General features: G+C 38.4%; 1 protein-coding gene across 2 annotated transcripts in view; it reads left to right on the top strand.

Annotated features, from left to right (window-relative positions):
- Nucleotides 1–17,329, top strand: part of Kiaa1841 (KIAA1841 ortholog) — a 59,422-nt gene that overhangs the window by 9,681 nt on the left and 32,412 nt on the right. For both annotated transcript variants that reach the window (XR_001175283.1, XM_013022479.1), the window contains exons 5-10: nucleotides 798–891; nucleotides 4,234–4,472; nucleotides 6,549–6,607; nucleotides 7,524–7,684; nucleotides 12,256–12,342; nucleotides 12,437–12,547. Coding sequence is in view for 1 of the 2 variants with exons in the window: in XM_013022479.1 (XP_012877933.1) it covers nucleotides 798–891; nucleotides 4,234–4,472; nucleotides 6,549–6,607; nucleotides 7,524–7,684; nucleotides 12,256–12,342; nucleotides 12,437–12,547 (751 nt within the window). In the remaining variant the exon portion in view is untranslated. The remainder of the gene's footprint in view (nucleotides 1–797; nucleotides 892–4,233; nucleotides 4,473–6,548; nucleotides 6,608–7,523; nucleotides 7,685–12,255; nucleotides 12,343–12,436; nucleotides 12,548–17,329) is intronic.

Below are 17,329 nucleotides of genomic sequence, written 5' to 3' on the forward strand. Positions count from 1 at the left end.
CAAAAAGAAAAAAGCTGGCACTGTGGCTCAAGTGGTAGAGCGCTAGCCTTGAGCTGAAGAGCTGAGGGACAGCGCCGAGGCCCAGAGTTCAGGCCCCACAACCGGACCCAAAAAAAGAAAGAGAGAAAGAAAGAAAGAGAGAAGAAAGAAACGGAAAGAGAGGGGGGGAGAGTGAGGAAGGAAAGGAAGGGAGGAAGGAAGGAAGGAAGGAATTATATTGATTTGTCTCAGTAGCAATAGTACTGTTAAAATTTTTGTGTCAAGAGGAGAAAACTTGCCAGGCACTAGGCTTAAGCCTATAATTATAGCCACTTAGGAGGCTGAGATTTGAGGATCACAGTTGGAAGTCATCTGGGGCAGAAAAGTTATGAGATTCTCATCTCCAATTAACCACCAAGAAATCAGGAAGTAGAGGTTTGACTTGAGTGGTAGAGCACCAGCCTTGAGCAAAAAAAGTCAGGAGAGAGCATGTGGCACTGAGTTTAAGCCCCTGTACTAGTGCCAAAAACAAAATAGCAAAGGAGAAAACTGTGATGCTGATTTGGGGACATCTAACCCATATTTGGACATGCCACAATATCTTTTTTAAATTCTCAGTGTAACATCAGCAATTTGTGATCTTTTTTGTACTGTTTTCTCCATGTACCTTTAGTATTAACCATCTGACAAACACCACCTTTTAGCTTGTTTCTGGAAACAATGCATTTACAATATTACCATTTAGTAAGTAAAAGGCCATTAGAAACACTAACAACCCCCCCTCCTTTTTTTTGTATGTGTCTGTTTCTGTATTTAAGGAAGACATAGTATAGCTTCCACAAGGAATTGTTCTTCAGAAAGTGAAAATTGTACTACTCGTAATGGTGGAGAAAAGACTGAAGAATCTGAAGGGTAGGAGGCTGGTTGTTTGCTAGATAAGATTTAAATTATAAGATATATTATTGGTGATTATATGTATCAGTTACCATAATTTACAAAATTGTTAAAACAATTGAAATCAGTTCATATGTTAAGCTATATGCAATTGCTTAGCACCTAGATTGTATTACTTGGTAGAATTTTTTATAAATTAGATGATAAAAAATTTTCCATTAAAAAATTCATTTTCATATTTGTAAAATTAGAAATAATGTTGTTAACTTAAGTGTTTTTCACATAACACTTTGGAAATGAATTTTCATATCCAAATCAAACTTTCTATGGCATTATTCTCCAATGTCATTAATCAAATCAGACATATTCTAGAACTAAATGAGTATAATTACTTATTATACAAACATTTAAAACTGAGAATATCTTTCAGTACATTGAAAGTTTTGGTATTTTGTATGGAATAAACTGCATGTATAGTGTCCAGTTCATGTTTTGATAAATACGTTTATCATAGAAAACTATCACTTAAATCAAGACAAAATATTTTGTCATCCCTAAAATCTTCAGTTTTGATAACTTTTTGTAACAGTTTTGTTAGTATATATAATACATGTGACAGAATTCACCTTTATGTGCTTGTGTGTATGTATGTGTATGTGTGTATATGAAATTCTATTTGTGAAATTCTATTCTGTTGGTGTGTTTGGTACTAGATACCATTGCTTGCATACTAGGCAAGCCATCTACTACTGAGCTAATATCCCACCTCTTTTTTACTTCTCCAGCTGGCAACTTAGATCCTTAAACTTGAGATCTTCTTCCCAGGCCAGCCTCCAGAGTAGCTGAGAATCCAGGCATGCACCATTGCACCTGATCAAAATTCACTTTTTTTTGCATGTGTGTGCAAGTGTGTGTGCATGCCTGTGTATGTGTGTGTGTGCCTGTCTTGGGACTTGAAATTGGGGCCTGGGTACTGTCCCTGAGCTTTTTTAGCTCCAGGCTAACACTGTACCACTTGAACCACTATTCCATATCTGGCTGTCTGTTGGTTAATTGGAGATAATAGTCTCACAAACGTTTCTGCCTGGGCTGGCTTTGAACCACAATCCTCAGATCTCAGCCTCCTGAGTAGCTAGGATTACAGGTGTAAGCCACTGGCACCCAGCTTCAAAATTTACCTTTTAAAAATGTTTTGCCAGATACTTAGAGGCTTGAACCTAGGGCTTACAAGTTAGAGATAACCATCTAGAGAATTTGTCTACCTGGGCTGTTGCTGAACCTTGATCCTGAGCCCTCAGCCTCATGGGCACCTAGCTGCCATGCCCCCTTTTTTTTTCTTAACCAGAATTATCTAGTTTTATATATGATCCAAAGCCACTAATACATTGTGATTCATAATAGCAGTTAATATCTGTTTACATAATGATCACAATTCTTTGAAAGAACAATTCATGAAGAAAAGTTACTTGATTTCACCAGGTGTAATGGTTTATACCCAGAATTTCAACACTCAGGAGGCAGAAACAAGAGGATCAAGAGTTCAAGGCCAGAGGCAAGAGGATTGGGAGTTCTAGGGCAGCCTAGGCTGCATAGTGAGACCCTGTCTCAAAAAATACAAAAAGTTATTTGACTTTGGCAGAGCAGTAACTATAATCCTTTTTATCTGGTAGCCCAATTTGATACTAAAATTTTGTGTTCTGAATTAATATTGTAGCACAGTGTTTCTCCTCCTTATGCTTTTTTTTTATAATGACGTACTAGCAGAGGGGTATCAAACTGATGTAATAGTCAAAATAAATTCAAGCAGTATATAATTTTTAAAGAAAATCTTATTTTTGTTGAATTAAAATATCTGATGCATTAGCTAAACTGTAAAGTATTCTTTTTGTGTGTTTGCACATGAACTGAGGCTTGAACTTAAGTACACCCTCACTGAGCTTTTTTACTTTTTTTTTTAAGCTTAACTTTTTATGTTTAAAAATTACTTTTGGGGCTGGGAAGGTAGCTCAGCAGTAGAGTGCATGCCTTGAAAGCATGAGGCCCTGGGTTTGATTCCTCAGCACCACATAAACAGAAAAAGCCGGAAGTGGCGCTGTGGCTCCAGTGGTAGAGCGCTACCCTTGAGCTGAAGAGCTGAGGGACAGTGCCCAGACCCAGAGTTCAGGCCCCATGACTGGCAAAAAAATAAAAATAAAAAAATAAAAATTACTTTTATTTTTAACCTTTTAATTATTTCTAAATAGTTGTACAAAGGAGTTTTAATTGGGCATCTCAATTTATGTGACTAATGCCTCTCAACCAGTCACCCTTTTCACTGGGCTTTCTTGCTCACAGCTGGCAGTCTTCCACTTGAGCCATGCCTCAGTCCTATATTACTTTAAAATATGTAAATAAGCACATTATAGTCTTTTTTTTTTGTCAGTCCTGGGGCTTGAACTCTGGGACTGAGCACTGTCCCTCAGCATTTCAGCTCAAGGGTAGTGATCTACCACTTAAGCTACAGCGCCACTTCCTGTTTTCTGGTGGTTTATTGGAGATGAGTTTCATGGACTTTCCTGCTTGAGCTGGCTTTGAACCTTGATCCTCAGATCTCAGCCTCCTGAATAGCTAGGATTATAGGCGTGAGCCACCAGCACCCAGCACATTATAGTCTTAAGGATCCTTTTATCTATATTTATAATAAATCTTGACAAACTTTCTTGATGATAAAAACACTTATGGGCTAGGAAGGTGGCTCAGTGGTAGAGTGCTTGCCTTGCATGCATGAGGCCCTACGTTCAATTCCTCAGCACCACAGAAGCAGAAAAAACTAGAAGTGGCTCTGTGGCTTAAGTGGTCGAGTGCTAGCCTTGAGCTGAAGAGCTGAGGGACAGCGCCCAGGCCCAGAGTTCAGGTCCGATGATGGGCAAAACAAACAAACAAACAAAAAACACTTAAGTAAGCCATGCTAATTTTTAATTTGATTCTTCACTAATAATTTTAGCTATTTTTCCTTCTTTAACAGCATATAATTTTTAGTATTATTCCCTCATGCTTATAACCATTAAAAAGTACTTTTTTATGTCCCTCACAAGAATTAAAATTACTTAATTGGTGTTACTTTAGTAAACTTCATATATAATATATAACTTCAAAATAAATAAAATTTTAAGCTAGGTAAATTATGCAACAATAAAATTAGTAATCTAAGATACAAGGTGGTAAGACATTTGAGAAATTCTGAATGTCAGAATCCTATAAAACTGATTTATTGTCATAAATCTTCAAAAACATTCTATTCTCTTCCACTAAATGTCAATATTCTTGGCTCATCTTCTAAAACACTAATAATTTCATTTCTATGTAACATTTCTTATGAAGGCCAAACATGGTGATCCATGTATGTGATGAAGCAAAAGACTTGAAAGAAGATTTTATTTGCCCACGAGATCTTTTGATATCAGAAATGAAGTACTTTGCCGAATATTTGTCTATGGATGCCCAGCGCTGGGAAGAGGTGGACATTTCAGTTCATTGTGACGTTCACATTTTCAACTGGTTGATAAAATATGTTAAAAGGAACACTAAGGAGAATAAAGATTGTGAAATACCCAATTTAGGTAAAAGATAATCTGTTTATTTCGTAGTGCAATTTGTGTCACTTAATAATTATATCAGGGCAAAAGTGAAATGTAGAAAATCATTTGAATACTAGTATTTATACTCAGGAAATTGGGATCTCTTTATTTTAGAAATATAGTTACTATAGTAAATTTATGACAAAAAATATGTCTCTAGTTCAGCAATTCTTAACATATCAGTTCTTAACATGTAGACTGCTGAGGTCTTGGAGACTATTTTAGAGGGTCCACAAGGCCCAAACAACTTCCATAATAATTCTAGCATATAATTTATTTGTTTTACTGTGTTACATTTTGTTTAAATAGTTCAAAAACAATAGTGAACAAGACTGTTGTAGCGTTAGCCCAAATCAAGGTAGGTTCTAAACTATACAGTGTATTCTTCAACACCACGTATGCATAGTTAAAAAGGAAGAAAAAAGCTGGTGGCTGGTGGTTCATGCATATAATCCTAACTACTCAGGAAGCTGAGATCTGAGGATCTCAGTTTGAAGCCAGCCTGGGTAGGAAAATTTGTGAGACTTTTATCTCCAATTAACTATTGAAGGGGCTGGGAAGATGGTTCAGTTGTAGAGTGTTTGCCTTGCTTGCATGAGGCCCTGGGTTCGATTCCTCAGCACCACATAAGCAAAAAGAAAAAAAGCCAGAAGTGGCACTGTGGCTCAAGTGGTAGAGCACTAACCTTGAGCTGAAGAGCTGAGGGACAGCGCCCAAGCCCAGAGTTCAGGCCCACAACCAGAGGGGAACTATTAAAAAAGCTGGAAGTGGAGCTTAGGCTGAAGAGGTAGAGTGCTAGCCTTGAGCACAAAGAGCTCAGAGTCTGAGCCCAGGCCCTGAGTTCAAGCCCCAGAACTGGCACAAAAGAAAAAAAAAAGAAGAAAATAAAAAGTGTAGGTTTACCTAAAAATGTGTCGATGAAGCATAAAGATTACTAACTATATTACATTTCCACCCTGAAGGGGGCATGCATTTCCTAGTACATACCATTGTATCTTGCTTATCTTGAGGAAATGCATATATTTTCTTTAAAAATGAGTTAATGACTTAGAAAATAACTGACAGTATTTGCTACCCTCAAACTGCCAACCCCCTGATCTCTTTCTCCAGTAGCTGGGATCACAGGCATGAGCATTGTTGCTGGCTGCAGAATCTTTCCAAATTAAGCATTTTTTCATAACAAGCACTTAAGGCCTATTTATTTATCTATTTGTTTATTGGTGGAATTGGTGCTTGAATTCAGGGCCCTGCGCTTGAGAGGGAAACTCTCTAGCACTTAAGCCATGCTCCTAGTCCTATTTTCCTTTAGTTATTTTTTTTTTGACCAGTCCTGGGGCTTGAACTCAGGGCCTGGGCATTGTCCCTGAGCTTCTTTTCCTCAAGGCTACTACTACTCTAGCATTTGAGCCACAGCCACTTCTGGCTTTTTCTGTTTATATGGTACAAGGAGTAGAACCCAGGGCTTCATGTATGCTAGGCAAGCGCTCTACCACTAAGCCATATTCCCAGCCCAGCTTTAATTGTTTTTTAGGAAGGCTATCATAGTTTTACCCAGGTAGGTCTCAGATCTTAATCCTCCTACCTATGCTACCTACGTAGCTTGGATCACATGCATGGACCACCACATATAAGATGGAGTCTTGCTAACTTGCCTGTCATGGCATTGAACCACAGTCCTTTCCATCTCCACTTCATAAGTAGCTGTGATTACAGACATGAGCCACTGGACCTGACTTTGAACCCCCTTTTGAAATAACCCCATTAATATTCTCACTAATCATTTTTAAAATTTTCTCTCTGTTACTTTTCTTTGTCATATCCTCAGCTTGAGACTTTGAACTTAATCTAATTCTAGAGCAAATTTTTATGCATTTTCTACATATCTCATTACTTAACTGAATTTTCTTTCTTTTGTGTGTGTGTGTGTGTATATGCTATATAAAACATGTTATATTAAATTGTTCTTGTTAAAGGAACATCCTCTTTTAAGGTAAGAAGGATCCTGTTCTGAGATTGAGCTATAAATTGAAAGGAAATTTAACTCTTTTTCTTTTGTAGAGCCAGGAAATGTCATTTCAATTCTTATTTCTTCAGAGTTTTTGAAAATGGATTCATTAGTAAGTATTAATTTTATTTTTTTGTAAGTATTAATTTTAAAAATACAAACTTTTACTCACTTGGGCTCTCTTTTCTTCAAATGTCTAGAAAATTCTAAGGCATCTTCCTGAAAGTTATTTTATTTTATTTTTTTATTATTTTTTGGGGGGTCCAGTCGTGGGGTCTGAACTCAGGGCCTGGGCACTGTCCCTATGCTCTTCAACTCAAGGCTAGCGCTCTATCACTGGAGCCACAGCACCAATTCCGGCTTTTTTTTTTCTTTTTGCTTATGTGGTGCTGGGGAATCGAACCCCGGGCCTTATGCGTGCAAGGCAAGCACTCTACCACTGAGCCACCTTCCCAGCCCCTCTGAAAGTTAATTTAAAAGTGTAATTTCATTACAAAAATTGCTTGTGTGCCGGGCGCTGGTGGCTCACGCCTGTAATCCTAGCTACTCAGGAGGCTGAGATCTGAGGATCGCGGTTCAAAGCCAGCCCCGGCAGGAGAGACCAGACTGTAAGACTCCTATCTCCAATAAACCACCAGAAAACCGGAAGTGGCGCTGTAGCTCAAGTGGTAGAGTGCTCGCCTTGAGCTGAAGAGCTGAGGGACAGCGCCCAGGCCCAGAGTTCAAGCCCCACGGCCGACCAAAAAAAAAAAAAAAAAATTGCTTGTGTTTAGAAGCACTTCCTTCTTTTGGAATAGCATTAAGACTACTGAGTATCTTTTATAAATTAAACCTATAAAAGAAGTAACTAATACTCAAGGAGTAGCTACTGTGGTTTAACAGGGTAGATTAACATAAAATGTAAAATTAATTTAGTGACTAAAAATGCATGGATTATGCTTTTAGAATTTTATGTTTGAAAGTTATTGCTATGCTATCCATTGTGCTCCTGTTTTCAACATTTGTTTTCTATTCTGTTTTTTTTTTAGGTTGAGCAGTGTATTCAGTATTGCCACAAAAATATGAATGCCATAGTAGCTACCCCATGCAACATGAACTGTATTAACGCAAATCTTCTTACACGTATAGCCGATCTGTTTACACACAGTGAAATTGATGAATTAAAAGACAAAAAAGATAAGTTTAGGAGGTAATGCTTTAAATTTAATTTTAAAATTAAGGTTATTATTAAAAGAAATGTGTTTCTATTTAAATTTTAGTGAAGTTATTTATTTATTTTTGGTGGGTTGTGGGGCTTGAACTCTGGGCTTTGGGCGCTGTCCCTCAGCTCTTCAGCTCAAGGCTAGTGCTCTACCACTTGAGACACAGCGCCACTTCCAATTTTCTTGTGGTTTATTAGAGATAAGAGTCTCATGGACTTTCCTGCCCCGGCTAGTTTTGAACCATGATCCTCAGCTCTCAGCCTCCTGAGTAGCTAGGATTACAGGCATGAGCCACCAGCGCCCAGCTTGAAGTTATTTTAGAATATGTATAGAAATATATTTCTTTTCTTTTTTTTTTTTTGCCAGTCATGGGGCCTGAAATCTGGTCCTGGGTGTTGTCCCTCAGCTCTTCAGCTCAAGGCTAGTGCTCTAACACTTGAGCCACAGCACCACTTCCTGTTTTTTCTGCTTATGTGGTGCTGAGGAATTGAACCCAGGGCCTCATGTATGCAAGGCAAGCACTCTACCACTGAGCCACCTTCCCAGCCCAGAAATATATTTCTTTTAAATGAAGAGTCAATGCTTGCTCATGACAAAAATTAGCAATTACTTTGTAAAATTAATATATGATAGTCATTAATTATGTTTTAAAATTATTCGACAGGCTATAGTATAAAAGGAAAAAGTGGTATGGATGAGGTCAGCAATAATCCTATTGCTTAGGAGCTGTTTGGGCTGTAGCTAGGTATGACTGGAAGCAAGGAGCAACGTGACCCGATTTGTTTCCAAGAGATCATTCTGGCTGCTATGCAAGAAGACCTTTTAGAGGGCCAATGTAGTAGTCTGGTAAGAAAGGAAAGGATTTGGATAGGGTATGGGATAATGTGGAAATAGAATTTCAGGACAATTAAATTTTTAGTTTGAGCAATGAAATGGATTCTAGGTAGTACCATTGATAGAAAAAGAAAGATTATAGGAGAAAGGATTAGGATGAGGAAAATCAAGAGGTAGATGTGGGTTTTGTTGAGGATATTAATATACCTTGTGGACATCCAGATGGGCTGGTTGGTAGCTAGTTGGCATTTTAATCTGGATTTTAAGTCAGAAAGTAGGGCTTAAAATCAAAATTTGAGAGTAGATGAGATTGAATGGAACTACATGAGATTCTTAGCCAGAGAATATAGTACTTTAAGGGGTCCTGTTCTAGAAATATTTGCCTCCTTGAACATACCCTTCTCTGTTTTTCTCTTCTCCTTTAATGCATTTTTTGTTGATATGAAATAGGGAATAAAGATGCATTTTTTTTCCAAAGCCCTAGTTAATAAAGCCCTATATATTTAATTTTTTTGGGGGGGGTCCGGTCGTGGGGCCTGAACTCTAGGCCTGGGCACTGTCCCTCAGCTCTTCAGCTCAAGGCTAGCGCTCTACCACTTGAGCCACAGCGCTACTTCCAGCTTTTTTCTTTTTGCTTATGTGGTGCTGAGGAATCGAACCCAGGGCCTCATGCTTGCAAGGCAAGCGCTCTACCACTGAGCCACCTTCCCATCCCCAAGCCCTATGTATTTAAGACACTATGTTTTCCCCATAAAATTTGCCTTTGCTACACTCAAGTTTCTATGTGTGAGGTCTATTTCTGAGTCCCCCATTTTTTTTTTTGTTTTGCCTATTCTTAAGTCAGTAGCACCCAGTCTTACTTACAGTAACCCTAAATAATTTCCTGTGTCTAGTAATCTAAATTTTCCAACTTTGCCCCTTTTTTCAAAACAGCTGTTTGAGTATGATGGGTTGTTTACCTTGCTATGTAAATTTTATACTGGTTGTGTCTATTTTCTCTCATTATCACATAAACCTGTTGGTACTTAGAGTTAATATTAAAACTTTACATCAGTTTTAAAATATTTAACCTTTTAAAAATAATGGTTCAGTTCATGAGCTAAATTATTTGGGTCATCTTTGTTTTAGCAATAGCTTACTATTTGGGGTGAAGAGAAATTTCCCTTTTTAACTAAACTTATTCCTAGAATTGCTTGTGTGAATGTGTGTGTATGTGTGCATGTGTGTCTGTCTTTCTGTCTACCTTTCTATTTTGTCTGTATGTATATATGTGTACTATTGGAAATTATACATATATATTTATTTTCTTTTCTTTTACCAGTCCTAGGGCTTGAACTTAGGGCCTGGGCACTGTTCCTGAGCTTCTTTTGCTCAAGGCTAATGCTCTACCACTTGAGCCACTGTACCACTTCGAGCCTTTTTCTGTTTATATACTTTTACTGTTTATGTACTAAAGAATCAAACCCAGGGCTTTGTGCATGCTAGGCATGCACTACACCTTTAAGCCACATTCCCAGCCTAGAAATTATATTCTTATTTATTTTATTTTCTAGTTGTTATGAAGAAAATATTAATGAAAGCTACCTAAACTTAAGATTCAAGTAGAGGGCCGGGAAGGTGGCTCAGTGGTAGAGCGCTTGCCTTGCATGCATGAGGCCCTGGGTTCGATTCCTCAGCACCACATAAGCCAAAAAAAGAAAAAAAAAGCCGGAAGTGGCACTGTGGCTCAAGTGGTAGAGCACTTGCCTTGAGCTGTAGAGCTGAGGGACAGCGCCCAAGCCCAGAGGTCAGGCCCCACGACCGGACCCAAAAAAAAAAAAAAAAAAAGATTCAAGTAGAGAAATAGCTAGAAAAGGAGCCACTGACTAAGAAAGGAATTCAAAAACAAGGATTCTAAAGAAGAAATGGATTAAGTTACCTAATATGTGGAATGCTGCTCTGTTAAGACAGAGGCTGGTGCTGGTGGTTCACTTCTGTAATCCTAGCTTCTTAGGAGGTTAAGATCTAGTTCAAAGCCAGTCCTAATAGGAAAGTACAGGAAACTTTCCTATCTAACCAGCAAAAAGCCAGAAGTAGATCTGTGGCTCAAATTGTAGAGTACCAGCCTTGAGCAAAATAGATAAGGGGACAGCACCCAATATTAGCATATATACATGCATGTATGCATGCGTACATACATACATATATATATATATATATACACACACACACACACACACACACACATAAATAAGATGGTGACAGAAATATGGCCAATTGGATTTAGAAACATTTTTCCCAGATACTTTAAATGATTGCTAAAACATTGAGCAGCACTTATTAAGGATAGGCTGGTGAGAAGATACTATTTAAAGAAGGTATATACTGTATTATGATCAGGATGATCTTTCAAGAAGAAATGGATAATGCAGAGGATTATCCAGGATAAGACAACACAGAATTATCCAAGAGCTAAATACTTAAAAGTAGAAATGGAATCCTAAATCTAGATTTGCCTTTGAGGGAAAATGAAGACAGGCAGAACATGCATTGGAATTCATGTCATTCTTTTTTGTTTTGTTTTGTGCTAGTGCTGGTGCTTGAGCTCAGGGCCTGGGCGCTATCCCTGAGCTTTTGTGCTCAAGGCTAGGTCTCTACCACTTGAGCCACAGCTCCACTTCTAGCCTTCTGGTGGTTAATTGGAAATAAGTCTCACAGTCTTTCCTGTACCAGCTAGCTTCAAACCATAATCCTCAGATCTCAGCCTCCTGAGTAGCTGGGATTAAAAGTATGAGTCACTGGTGCCTACCTGACTAATGACATATTTTGAATACTTTAAGTTCAGTTATATTCTGTTTAAAAATAATTATTCACATTTAATTCTTTTTTTATTTTTTTTGGGGGGGTCCAGTTGTGGGGCCTGTACTCTGGGTCTGGGTGCTGTCCCTCAGCTCTTCAGCTCAAGGCTAGCGCTCTACCACTTGAGCCACAGTGCCACTTCCGGATTTTTTTCTTTTGGCTTATGTGGTGCTGAGGAATCAAACCCAGGGCCTCAGGCATGCAAGGCAAGCACTCTACCACTAAGCCACCTTCCCAGCCCCTTCACATTTAATTTTTACCACTAAGTCTAGCACTATTTACAAACATCCATATAACCTTCTAAGCTGTATGAATTTGGAATTATTAGCCATATTTTATAGGTGGGAAAACAAGATTTACAGAAAGCAAATTTCTAAAAGACTATGTACCTAATTATTAGTAGACTTGTTAGAATTCTCTAAACCTCTAATCTTGAATATTCCAGTAAGAAAGACTGAAGGAGAGGTAGATATCCATCATCCTTCTTTCCTGGTAAACATATATTCTTGATCAAGGAGTTCTGATTAGTCAGTTTATTTACTTAGAAAAATAAGTATATATACTTAGTATATATTTAATATATTTACATATATATTTATTTAATATATTTATATGTTATATATTAAATATATAATAATACATATGTTATGTAAGTATTATATATACATAAATCTATGTACTAGGTATATAGGTTAATATATATATATACGCCTAGTTATTGGTATATATAATATATATACTAAACTCCCAAGAAGAGCTCCTTTAAGTACTTAGTATTCTTATTATATACATGCATATGTAGGTCAATGTTTGTTTTTATCAATGTAAAATAACTTTAATAAACTAAATATAGGAAACTAATTTGTTGGCTATTTGTTGTTAATAGTAAACTTTTTTGTAAGAAGATTGAGAGATTGTTTGATCCTGAATACTTCAACTCAGACTCTCGGGGTAATGCAGCAACATTATATAGGTAATGTGTTTTTCCTTTGGTATGCTATACCATGCAAACTCTTTATTATATTATTTTGTTCCTTGAATAATTTTGCATTGTCTTTATATTATAGGTGCTGTTTGTGTAAGAAACTTTTAACAAAAGAAACAGAAAGAAGAATTTCTTGTGTTCCTGGAAAAATCAATGTGGATCGACATGGAAATATTGTCTATATTCACATAAGGTATAATGTACTTACTTATACAAGCATAAACTACTTTGTGTTTATTTTTGAGACAAAATCTCATTATGTATCTCAGACTTGCCTTGAATTCAAAATCTGCCTACCTCAAGCTCCCAAATGCTGAGATTACATACAACACCATGGCCAACCTGTAACATACTTTTATTAGGAGCAAGATAGCAGCTGTGTGAGTGTGTATGTATGTGTATGTGTATGTGTGTGTAAGCATCCATACATGCTCTTCTGCATGTGTTGGTACTCAGCCTAGAACTCCAGCGCCTCAGGTATTTTTGTTCATGACTGGAACTCTACCACTTGAGTCATGATTCCAGTCTGACATTTTGCTGGCTAAGTAGAGATACAGTTTCATGGACTCTTCTGTCCTGGCCAGCTTCTGTGATTCTCCAGGTTTCAGCCTCCTGAGTAGTGAGGATTAAGTGCATGAGCTACAGGAACCTGGCTAAGATAGTACCTTTTCTTTCAAAATAAATGCCACATTTTGTTAGGTGAATTTTATAATGGTTTTAAACTTAAAGATGATAGAATTCTTGTCTACTAATTCTGGACAATGTCATTAAAATTCTTCTTCTTTTTTTGTCCATCATTGGGCTTGAATCTCTGGGCTTGGGCACTGTTTTTGCATTCCTCATCTCAAGGTGAGTGCTCTACCTCTTGAGCCATAACACCACTTCAGATTTTCTAGAGGTTTATTGGAGATAAGAGTCTTTCATATCTTTCTGTCTGGGCTGGCTTTGAACCGTGATCCTCAAGATCTCAGCCTCCTGAGTAGCTAGGATTACAGGTGTGAGCCACTGGCGCCCAGCAAAATTCTTTCTTTTTACTAATGTATTTTAGTTGTTTATATAAATGTTATATTGAATTTTACGTGAGAATCAAATTTACTTTCAGATGAGTTTGGGTTAAGTAAGGAAACTTATAAAACTGAAATTTCCATAATGTTTGCACATTGTCAGTACTCCATTAATACATACTGGATTAGCAACACCTTCCCATTTATGTTCAATACAAATTCCTATTCTAAGTTGAAGGAGTGGTATAGTAATTTGACATAATGCATTAGGAAAGCAGAAACACACACACACATTTTTCTTTTTTTTGGTCAGTTATGGGGCTTGAACTCAGGGCCTAGGTACTGTCCTGAACTTTTTTGCTCAAGGCTATAGCACTCTACCACTTTGAGCCACAATACCACTTTCAGTTTTCTGGTGGTTAATCGGAGATAAGAGTCTCATGGACGTTCCTGCCCTGGCTGGCTTGGAACCAGGATCCTCAGATCTCAGCCTCCTGAGTAGCTAGGAATACAGGCATGAGCCACCAGCACCCAGCTATTTCCTGGCTCTTGATGTTCAAGATAGGTGCCCAGGAGTGGTATGGCTGGGTTGTAGGGAAGGTCTGTGTTTAGTTTTTTGAGGCACCTCTAGACTGCTGTCCAGAGTATACTAGTTTATATTCCCACCATTTGTGTAGTAGGGTTCCTTTTTCTCCACATCCCCACCATTTGTTGTTCTAATTCACAGTGTTGCCCAATCTTACTGAGGTAAGATGAAATCTGAGCTGTCATGATCTGCATTTCTTTTATAGGTAGGGAAGATGAGCATTTCCTCATGTGTTTTTTGGTTTGTTTTTTGTTGTTGTTGTTGCCATTCTTACCTCTTCTTCTGAGAAGTCTATCCTTAGCTCCCTTCTCCCTTGCCCATTTAGTGATTAGTTTACTAGGTTTGGGAGGGGTTAGTTTCTTGAGCTCCTGGTATATATTGGACATTAGGCCCTTGTTTGATGTATATATTGCTGGCAAAGATCTTTTCCCAATTGGTTGGCTGTCTTCCTAGTTTAGTAACTATATCCTTGGCTGTGCAGAAATTTTTTATTTTGATGTAGTCCCACTTTTCAAGTCTCTCTCGTGTCTTTTGTGCCTCTTGGACGCTATTCAAATACCTCTATCTATAAGTTCTGATGTTTCTCTCTGTTGCAGTAGTTAGAAAGTTATTTTTATTTATTGATTGATTGATTGATTGTCTGTCATGGGGCTTGAACTGTGGGCTTGGGCGTTGTCCCTGCGTTCTTCAGCTCAAGGCAAGCACTCTACTGCTTCAGACACAGCACCACTTCTGGTTTTCTAGTGGTTTATTGGAGATGAGTGTCTCACAGATTTTCCTGCCCAGGCTGGCTTTGAACCGTGATCCTCAGATCTCGGCCTCCTGAGTAGCTAGGATTACAGGCGTGATCCACTGGCTCCTGGCTAATAATTTTTAAATTGAGAAAATTAGACATAAAATGAACCTGGAAGTGTGTTTAAAAAAGTTATAGCTATGATTTTTTTATCTTTGAGTGATAGTATTATGGATGGCTTTAATTTTCTATTTGTGTTCTCTTTGTGTGTGTGTATGTGTGTGTGTGTGTGTGTGTGTTCATATTTATTCATGTACACACTAGGACTGGGACTTGAACTCAGAGCCTGGGCATTGTCCCTCAAAGCTGGTGTTCTACCTCTTGAACAAACCTCCACTTTCAACTTTTTGTGATTAATTGGAGATAAGAGTCCCATGGACTTTCCTGACTGAGCTGGCTTCAAAACCTGATCCTCAGTTCTCAGGCTCCTGATTAGCTAAGATTACAGATGTGAGCCACCAATGCCCACTGTATGTGCATTTTCTGTATTAAAAAATGTTTTAATTAGCCAGGCACTGGTGGCTCAAACTATAATCCTAGCTACTCAGGAGGCTGAGATTTGAAGATCACAGTTCAAAGTCAGCCCAAGCAGAAAAGTCCATGAGACTCTTACCTCCAATTAGCCACAAAAAGCTGGAAGTGGAGGTATAGTTCAAGTGGTAGAGTTCTAGCCTTGACAAAAGAGCTCAGGGACAGCACACGGGCCTCAAGTTCAAGCTCCTGTACTGGCACATACAAAAAGGTTTTAAACATTTAACATGTCCCGTTTATTGAAAAAAATCTATGGGGCTGGAAAGGTGGCTCAGTGGTAGAGTGCTTGCCTCGCATATATGAGGCCCTGGGTTCAATTCATCAGCACCACATAAGCAGAAAAAGCAAAAACAAAAACGAAGTGGTGCTGTGGCTCAAGTGGTAAAATACTATCCTTGAGCTGAAGAGCTGAGGGACAGCGCCCAGGCCCAGAGCTCAGGCCCCACGACTGACAAAAAAAAAAAAGCTAAACAACATTTTATATTTTAAACACTAAAATAGAAATATAAGGCAATATTTAACCTTAGTTCCCATGGACAATTCAAAGTATTTCATTTTCTCTCGGTGTAGAATTTCAGTCAGAAATATAGTCAGGAACTCTTCATTAGTTATTAGAAGCATCTGAAATCCTACAAGTTTCTTGTCTTGAGATTTATTTTGCCTTTAAAAATTATTTTCCTTTTGATAGCAATAGCTATTAATAATAGTATGAAAAGTATAATTATAAGTAATTGATATTAACTTCAATGCCCAGTTTTGGTGTTTTATTCTAATTTTTTTTTTGGCAGTCCTGGAGCTTGAACTCAGGGCCTGGGCACTGTCCTTGAGCCTCTCTGTGCTCAAGTCTAGCGCTCTTCCATGAGCCACAGCACCACTTCCAGCTTTTCCTGTTTATGTGGTACTGAGGAATCGAACCCAGGGCTTCATACATGCTAGGCAAGCAGTCTACAACTAAGCCACATTCCCAGCCCCTAAATATTTTTCTACAAGTTATCAGCTTATATATGTGTGTGTGTGTGTGTGTGTGTGTGTGTGTGTGTGTGTATCTATACATATGTATATATATACATGATGGTACTTTACTTGAACTAAATGGAAAAAGTAAGGAAAGATTAGAGAGAATTAAAAAGAATCTATATGTGTTGGCATATGCCTATAACAGCACTCGGGAGGCTGAGGCAGTTATATCTCAAGTTCAAGGCTAACTAGCACTACATAGTGAGACCTTGTCTCAAAAAAACTAAAAATGGTAGCCAAGCATTGGTGGCTCATGCCTGTATTCCTAGTTACTCAGGAGGCTGAGATCTGAGGATCATGGTTCAAAGCCATCCCGGGCAGAAAAGTATGTGAGACTCTTATCTCCAATAAACCACCAGAAAACTGCAAGTGGCGCTATGGCTCAAGCAGTAGAGCGCTTGCTGAGTGACAACGCCCAGGCCCAAAGTTCAAACCCCATGACGGACCAAAAAAAAAGAAAAAAACAGGCTGGGAATGAGGCTTAGTGGTAAGAGTACTTGCCTAGCATGCATGAAGCCTTGGGTTCAATTCCTCAGTACCACATAAACAGCAAAGGCCGGAGGTGGCTCTGTGGCTCAAGTGGTAGAGCGCTAGCCTTGAGCACAGAGAGGCTCAAGTATAGAACTCAGCCCTGACTTCAAGCCCCAGGATCTGCAAAACAAAAAACAAAACTAAGAACAGGCTGGGTACATGGCTTATGGTAGAGTGTTTGACTAGCATGCATAAGGCCCTGGGTTTGATTCCTCAGTACCACAAAAACAAAATAATAATAATAGCAACAACAACAAATGTGGTTTTAAGCCTTTGTTAGCTGGGAGCTGGTGGCCGCCTGTAATCCTAGCTACTCCGGAAGCTGAGATCTGAGGATCTTGGTTTAAAAGCAGCCCTGGCAGGAAAGACTGTGAGACTCTTATCTCTAATAAACCACTCAAAAACTGGAAGTTGTGTGACTGGGAAGGTGGCTCAGTGGTAGAGTGCTTGCCTTGCATGCCTGAGGCCCTGGGTTCCATTCCTCAGCACCACATAAGCAAAAAGAAAAAAGCC

Source organism: Dipodomys ordii, unplaced genomic scaffold, assembly GCF_000151885.1.
Source record: "Dipodomys ordii isolate 6190 unplaced genomic scaffold, Dord_2.0 Scaffold63, whole genome shotgun sequence".
In the NCBI taxonomy this organism is placed as follows: Eukaryota; Metazoa; Chordata; class Mammalia; order Rodentia; family Heteromyidae; genus Dipodomys; species Dipodomys ordii.